The following is an 8,224-nucleotide window of genomic DNA, read 5'->3' as shown; positions in this document are numbered from 1 at the left end:
GGACGTAGGATAAGGTTCTTTCCGGAGCGGAGGTGGATAACTTAAGATACGGTCACTGGCAGTGATGTACGGAGCATCGGCGCCCATACAAATACAATACAACACCCAGCACAGCCATCTCTCTTTTGATTTCCTGCTTCTTCAGAGGATTGGCCGCATGGTCTGACGAATGCGGTGGCTTTAGAGATTTCAAATTGGGCAGCCGCCCCGCCGTGAGATGATAGGAGTTTATGCTCTGATCCCCTGTAATTCTGACCGACATCACCTTGCACGCTCGTCGCTCTATGAGATCATCAGGCGAGGCTGTTAGCTGTAGCTGACTAGCTGTATTAATGATCTCCTCTTCTTTTATGGACACATCACACATGGACCATGCTGTGCTCTCTAGCCCGTTGGCCACTTGTTTGTTTCGATCCCCCAAAACGCGCCCGATTTGCCCCGTCTTGGCACTGCCACTTGGGGGGGCGTTTAGTTCCCCAAAGCGAAAATTTTTGTGTGTCACATCAATGTTTGACCAGATGTCGGGAGGACTTTTCGAACACTAATTTAAAAATTAATTTCAGAACCCACTTGGAAACCGCGAGACGAATCTTTTGAGGCCTTTGACCGCACCATTAGCACATGTGGGTTACTGTAGCACTTATGACTAATTATGCACTAATTAGGCTCAAAAGATTCGTCTCGTCGTGTACATCCAAACTGTGTAATTAGTTTTGTTATTTAATTACATTTAGTGCTTTATACATGTGTTCAAAGAGGATATGAAAATTTTTGGATGAAAATTTTTGGGAACTAAACAGCCAGTCGAATAGCACCTTCGACTGCGACAGCCGAGCTGCGACGTTTCCCGTCCCATCCGCTGCCATTATTGGGCACAGTCTCGTCGCCCCCGGCCATTTCGCGTGCTCATCATCAACTCGGTGAAATGCTTCCTCAGGCATCAGCAGTTGGTAGCATCCGCCTAATTAGGTAAAGGGTGATAGACGGAGCAATAGGATGCAGGGGTAGGGATTTTGTGACACCCAGGCCGAAAGGCTTAATAGGATTAATAGAATATTTATATCAATAAGTTGTAATTTTTTTTTTCGAAAACCGATCTCTAAAGAACTCCGATGTTAAGCGTGCTTGGCCCGGAGAAATTTAGAGATGGGATCTCTAAAGAAATCCCAGGTGCGCACGAGTGAGGACAAAGTGTGCAGAAAAGACTTGTGTTGGTCTGTGAGGATAGTCTATGTCCTATAAAACTACCAGATGTAAGTGGGCCCGACCTCGAGGAGATGGCCCGGCCTCGGGGAGGCGGGATGTTACAGATTCCTTCTCTCTATCTTTCTGTTTCTGTCTTTCTGTCTTGCTTTATATTAAGCAGCCATTAGCACTGGGTAATGGTGCTAATATCAGGTTTTCTTTCCTTTGATTAGCACTGCCTTGCCTGCGTTCTGTTCGCACACAACAGTACAGTCAACACACAAGCTTCATACAGAGAGGCCTGGGAGCCACAGATCCATGAGACCATGACTGCCAAGGCAGATAAAAATGAATAAATCGTCGTACCAAAAGGTCATAATAAATAAAATAAACTATCATGATTCCAGAGTCTAGAGTTCGTAAGGAACAGGACTCTCGTTTACCAGTCAAGTGAAAGTGACGATCCTACGTAATCATGCAAGATTTGGAGTTAGGTTCCTGCAATGCAAGCTCGAAAACCACTCGATACCTTGCAGATTACGGCACCGCTGGCGACTCTACTAGTAAAGCACAGAACGTGTTCACCAAATAAACAAGCACCCGGAGTCTAGAACCACTGTTTAACGATGACCACACATGGAAAGCAAGCAGGGAGGGCAAATTGGATCCTGGCAAAGAGGAGTCCCTTTCTCCGGCCAGTGGCATGGTGCAGCCGTGCTTGCAGTTGCAGGCGATGAGACGAGGGCCCTGTCTGCTCGGCACTATACTCGAATGCCACTGGGGAACAGGGAAAGACGTGTGCAATGGCGCGTGACTCGGTATGCAGGTTTCCGTTTGCCTGATTGGGATCTCGAAATGGCACTTATTTCCTCAATGAAAAACTCTTCAGATATTGCAATTGCTACGGGGGCTTTGGTTATACAAAGCCAGACATCTCTTATCACGTACTATTTTTTATATATCGTGGAATGATAGGCCGTCCAAATAAAATGTCGGTCACCCTGCATCAGTAATCCCTCGAGGCAAAAGGAGTCTTGAGGCAAACTTTGATCCGACTTGATTCAGGCGTCAAATGTTTCTAGATTTTACGTACCCCGGAAAAAAAAGTTTCTAGATTCGGAGACTGGCACGATGCTGGCGGTGTCGTCAACCGCTCCCTGCTCTGCGACCGTTGAATGAAGGACCCATAGCGTGCACGCCAAGAACACACGGAGACCTCAGCTTTGCCGCGGTGGTCAAGACGAGCCGAGCACGTGAGACCTAATGAACCGGCGCTGGCCTGATGCACTGAGCTTCACCAGCAATCCAGCATGGTGGGCAGGCAAATACTTTGGTTCCAGTTCATAGATTCTGCTTTGATTTCACATCAAGAAGCTAACATCGTATCCAACATCTCTTTCACATACATTGTTACGAGACCGTTTAAAAAAAGGAAAAAGTCCACTTTACATCCTCGAACTATCACAAAAGTCTGATTTTCAACCTTCAACTTCGAAACCGGATAACAGAGGCCATCCAACTATTCAAACCGGATAAATTTAGCCCCTTAGGTGGTTTTGAAGGTGGTTTTTCATTTCGTGAGAATTTAAAATATTTAATTTTAAACTAAAAAATTGATAAGTAACTCATTTTAAATCAAAAAAATTATGATATGGGTATTAAAAGTTTTCTTAAAATATAACCTATCTATTGGCACAACTCTTGTCAATTATTCAAATCTATTTTTTTTATAGTTGTAATATTTGTTTGCTTGTAGTTATAACTATGATTTTGAATAACTAAGATTCAAATGGAGCAATAATAGATAGGTTACATTTTTAGCAAAATTTTGGTACTAATTTCATATTTTTTTGATTTGAAATGAATTAGTTTTGCTTTTTTAGATCTAATAAGATATTTTTATTTTCTTTAGATGCAAACCACCTCAAGGGTCAAATTTGTCCGGTTTCGACAGTTGGATGGCCTATGTTGTTTGGTTTTGTAGTTGAAGGTTGAAAATTATACTTTTGCAATTGTTCGAGGGTGTAAATCAAACTTCTCCTTTTAAAAAATCCATTATTATGAGTAGTTCTTTGTCGTGCCATATTACGTACTGAACTCCGAACACAAGTAGAACGTAAACGCCCCTCTGTCCTTCGCTGACAAAAGCTTCAAAAGAATCGCTTCTGCATTCAGAGATAGGCCATGTCCTGCGATTCCCGAACCCACCCACCAATTATGAACACACGATGACCCACAAGTTACCAAGTGTTTACAACACCGCAAGAAACAGTGGATTCGCGCGTCACTTTCACCCAATTTAATCGTCAATCATCATCCAACACGCGCGCACGCAGCGTCGCAGTGTCACAGGCAGATACACGGAGTCAGGGACACCTCCCCTCGCATCATCTGCGGCCTTCCTGGCCTGCCCCCCTATAAATAACCAACCCTCCATGTCCCGTTTAGACACGGTCACGCTCACGCCCCGTATGCTACTGAACAAACACTCACAAAGACAGCAACCTCCCTCCTGCCGTCTCAGCGCGCGCCATGAAGCTGGAGGTCCCGGCGGCGAGGCAGAGGAGCCAGGACGCGGAGCAGAAGGACAAGGCCGCGGGCGTCCTCGGCATTGAGCCGTGGAAGAACCACCCGGCGAGGCTCCCTGCCCCTCTCCCCGAGGCGGACGCCGGCGGCGCCCTGGTGCCGCCGCTCAACTTCGCCATGGTCGACGACGGCATCTTCCGCTCGGGCCTCCCGGACGCCGCCAACTTCCGCTTCCTGCTCTCCCTCAACCTGCGCTCCATCGTGTAAGCGCTTGCTTACCCTCTTGATTGGCCACCGCTTCAGCTCTGGCCTCCGGGCTCCGGCGAACTTGACCCGCAGCGGCGTTGCTTTGGGTGGTGATCAGGTACCTGTGCCCGGAGCCGTACCCGGAGGAGAATGCGTGGTTCCTCCGGCAGAACGGGATTGAGCTTCACCAGTTCGGCATCGAAGGGAGCAAGGTACCAACCAACAAACAAAACAAACATCTCGATCACGCCATGTGAAAATCGTCTATTTGGCCACCTCGTCTGCGGATGCCAAAACGTTCTTTGCATCCAGTATTTTTTTCTTTCTGTTTTCGGTGCGCTCTGCATGTTGCAGTAACTAAACTCTGCACAAAGCCAACGCAACATTTAGCAGCAGCAGTATCGCACTAGCATTGCAGTGGTCAGATAAGGTTGCTGTCAGTAGAACACTCTAATAAGATCAAAATACTGGCTGTGTGCGCGTTTGTAGAGGCCGGACCGTGGTTTCCATTATCTAAAAAAAAAGAACACTCTATTTGCCATAGGACGACTGGCCTTTTTCCAGCGTGCCGTGTCCATTGGTCGCGTACGCGTTTGGGTAAAATAAAAAACATTGGTCTCAAAACTGTTCTGATAAACCATAGACGTTCTACATGCATTTCCCTGCACGCCTACATCACATCAGTGCCAAGTGGTTCATCCGTTCATGCATGAATACAAAAGGGGTCATCTAGTAGCATGTAGCACTCGATTGCAAGAACGATCCTCCCCCAATGCATCCCTGCAGAGGTTTGTTTGGTTTTACCGCCTTGAGATCCCAGGCTGGAAAAAACAAAAGCTTCTTTTGCCAATGCCATAAGCAACAGTAAAGCTATTTCTTTTCATTATCCTTCATCCTGGGGGTGTGGTTCCTGTTTTGTTATTCTTTAAGTGGGCCGCATGCTATTTTAGCCTTTTAGGACTTTGCTTGTCAGCGAAACAGATGGCAGTTTCAGCATCGCTGGTTTCATGTTTATGAGATGCTCCAATGTGTTACTTGGTGGCCATGATTTATAGTGATTTTAATTTTTAGTCGGTAAAGCTTAAGTGCTCAGATGGAGTAAAATAAGCATACGAGCTGAAAAAGGAAAGTGGAGTCTTCCTATTGGGCAAAGGGTGTCGTAAGCTGGAACACATAGAAGATACTTTTACCTGTCGGGTGGTGTTTGACCAGTGCTGTTTCTGCACAGTAGGTTTTGTTGGTGATGACGGGGATTCCAGTAAGCACGAAGATAGACCAGGGATTCTCATCTTGTGGCTCTGCGTTCTGTGTGTATTTTTCCCGCCCCCCACATTACTTAGCTTTCTGGTTTTTCACTGAAACATGTCTGCGTGATCTCACTTTCTACCTATGCTGCCCATATTTTTACATTGATTCCTGTATGTAGGTAGCTAGTCCACCATAGAACATGCTAATTCAATAAGAACACATTGCACATTCGATTCTTGTTCATGAGGCTACGACCTGCTAGTGGTATGGTCAAACTTTGACACCTCTCTCAGATTAAGTGTTCACTGACGGTTGTTTCAATAGGCAATTAGCGATGCTTGTTTATTGACCGACTTTGGCGTCCATGGGAAAAGCATCATTCAGTGGTCACACGGTTGACCTTATAACACCGGTGACAAGAAAAACTTATCTTGTAAAAAGTTGCTTCTTTTCTACAATGGAACAGCACATGTCATCTGATCTGATAAAACGAAACTAGGGGAGCCACAGCACCATACTCAATTATGCACAGCTTTTGGATGGTAACGATGAAGTCAACCCTCCTTCAAGTCGTTGGCCAACCTACTGATAATGTATTACTGTACAGTGGTATGACGAAACCTTGCAACTGAATTTTGCATTCAATGTGTATCCACATCTCATCCTTGCAAACGTTGTTTGATTTAACCTGTTTTTATTTCCTCCTGCTGTTTTTATTTTCCCTAAACAGCGTTTTATATTTTCCTTACGATTACACACAAATATGTGGAACTTACTGATCTTTGTTATGCACAGAGTGGTCTGACAATGCCGGAAACCCTGTTACTACAGGAACCACTCGTCTACATCCCTGAAGAAACGATCCGGGAGGCGCTCAAAGTTATTCTTGGTACGCAAAGACTTCTGCTCTCCGCCACCGAATTGCAATTTTCACCATCTGAAATCTCTAACTCTTCTACTGTTTCAATCGTTCCAGACGTAAGAAACCAGCCGGTCCTCATCCACTGCAAGAGAGGCAAGGTAATAACTAATAACTAAACCTCGATCAGCCCCATCCAGTCATTTCATCAATTGTCTGCAGCTTCCTGACGATGCTGCGTCTTCTCTTTCTTCAGCACCGGACCGGCTGCGTCGTCGGGTGCCTGAGGAAGCTGCAGAAGTGGTGCCTATCCTCGGTCTTCGACGAGTACCTCCACTTCGCGGCGGCGAAGGCGAGGAGCACCGACCAGCGGTTCATGGAGCTGTTCGACGCGTCGAGCCTGATGCACCTGACGGCCTCCGAGTGACCACGAGTGTTGACCCCAAGCGAGCGGTTTTTCTTGGCCGCCGTCCCGATCCTGCAACCATGCTGCATCGAGAGCGATCTGTGTGTTCCCCCCTGTTGTCTCTAAAGCAACTTCGGCAGAGAGAATAATGCTAGAGCCGTGAGTGTTGTGTGAGAATGGCAATGGCCTTGGGTTTTGCTGCGTGAGTGCTGTAGCTGCTTCGTGTTCAACTGATTTCAGATTCTGAAATGGCGATGGCCGATAATGAACAATGGCGGAGTAGATGATTCCGTTGCATGATTGATCGATTCATCAGGAACTTGCAATAAACCTCCTCCTCTAGCATAGCAAAATGTCCTCCTGAAATGGTGAACTGAGCTGAGCTCAATATTAGCTGATGTCAGAAGATTTAAGCTGAAATGTTCTAACGCAGTTCTTATCCGCGTAAGCCCGTAAGGGGACGGTAGACCTGAACCATTTCCCGATCCAACGGCAGACAGGGTCCAACAGTTTGCGGAATCGCAGGCCCTTGGTCGCAGATAATGTCCGCGTTTGCCTACAAAATGGATGGCAGATGCGTACTCCATTTCCACATCCAACCGACGAGCTCCCCAAGCTGGCCCTATAAACACATGCAGTAAACCCCGCCGCCAGAAAATGAGAAAATTGGGAAAATGAGTCTGTTTAAGAGTGTGCCATTCTAATAGTTTAATTATACTATTTATATCTGATCATAATTAAATTGGTATTTCAACCATGATACCCAGATTGTGTTTACAATAAAAATAATTCAGAGTCATAGAATTTTTGCTACTATAAATTCAACTATATTTACATGTAAAAGAGTGTCTGAAATGCACTTGGTTGTTCTTCCCAAAATCCGGCAAATTAAGTGTCTCCTGCCCATGTCTGTGTTTATTTGTGCACTGCAAGAAGTCATAAAATTTTGCACGAAATGATTATCAAGCTGAAAGTTAGTTCCATGCACTTTTATCACATTGTAATTAGTTGTCACAACACCAAGCTAGTAGTAGGCAACACCAAATTCATATACAGTTGTTTTCACTAAAAATTTACACCTACTTTGTTACTGTTATTTGCACATAGTTGGACCTTTACACCATGAAGAGAACTTCATTTCACATAGTTGGACCTTTGCACATAGATGGTAAAGCAGGGATGTACTGGTTCCTGCTGGTGGCAAAGTGTTCTCTGAATTTAACTCATTCAAAAAAGTCAAAGGTATTTCAGATAGGTTATTGTGAGTTTTATGTTGTCAGGAACCTTCTAAAATTCTATAGAAAGTTTTATGTCTTATGTACTCTTAAGCTATTAATCAATTGTTCACACATGAGTCTACCGTAGTCTTTCTGACCCTTATGAATATTGAAGTCTATGTTGCTTTGCAGGGTAGGTTTTGTTGAATACATCATTTTAAAGATGACATGGTCTGGTATCATGATGTGATCCTTGAATATCTCGTCTATTTCAGATGACATCGGATACAGGTAGTGTTGACGACCAAAATTGGCACTGGTCGAACAGACCGGTCTGACCGGTGCTTGAGAGCGGTCTGATCGGTCTGGACCATGTAGCCGGTCTGGCAACACCGACCGGTCTGACCGGTGGGTCGGACCGGTCAGACCGGTCTACTTGGAATCCGAGTACAACTAGAACTCTTTGTAGATTTAGATCTGTAATAGGATTTCTTGCGGGATAAGTCCACCCCACCCTATAAATATAAAGGGTCACGG

General features: G+C 45.3%; 1 protein-coding gene across 2 annotated transcripts; it reads left to right on the top strand.

Annotated features, from left to right (window-relative positions):
* Window positions 1-3,648: 3,648 nt before the first annotated feature.
* On the top strand, window positions 3,649-6,770 carry LOC120657321 (probable tyrosine-protein phosphatase DSP2). Of its 2 annotated transcripts, none has more exons than XM_039935618.1 (5): window positions 3,649-3,974; window positions 4,076-4,169; window positions 6,037-6,094; window positions 6,182-6,225; window positions 6,321-6,770. In XM_039935618.1, the coding sequence occupies exons 1-5, from the start codon at window positions 3,718-3,720 to the stop codon at window positions 6,489-6,491; spliced, it is 624 nt and encodes a 207-aa protein (XP_039791552.1). In that variant the 5' UTR covers window positions 3,649-3,717; the 3' UTR covers window positions 6,492-6,770. The 2 variants fall into 2 exon arrangements, with proteins under 2 accessions (XP_039791552.1, XP_039791551.1); XM_039935617.1 differs by having other exon boundaries at window positions 6,001-6,094.
* Window positions 6,771-8,224: the final 1,454 nt, after the last annotated feature.

Source organism: Panicum virgatum, chromosome 1N, assembly GCF_016808335.1.
Source record: "Panicum virgatum strain AP13 chromosome 1N, P.virgatum_v5, whole genome shotgun sequence".
Lineage (NCBI taxonomy): Eukaryota > Viridiplantae > Streptophyta > Magnoliopsida > Poales > Poaceae > Panicum > Panicum virgatum.
The sequence above is the reverse complement of the archived record's forward strand: the minus strand, read 5'-3'. Positions and strand labels throughout refer to the sequence as shown.

Excerpts from the sequence above, each read along its gene's own strand:
- LOC120657321 (XM_039935617.1), top strand. The coding sequence starts at position 3,718 with ATGAAGCTGGAGGTCCCGGCGGCGAGGCAGAGGAGCCAGGACGCGGAG. Across the intron at positions 4,170-6,000 it reads TCGGCATCGAAGGGAGCAAG|AGTGGTCTGACAATGCCGGA; the intron begins GTACCAACCAAC and ends TGTTATGCACAG. Across the intron at positions 6,095-6,181 it reads GGCGCTCAAAGTTATTCTTG|ACGTAAGAAACCAGCCGGTC; the intron begins GTACGCAAAGAC and ends CAATCGTTCCAG.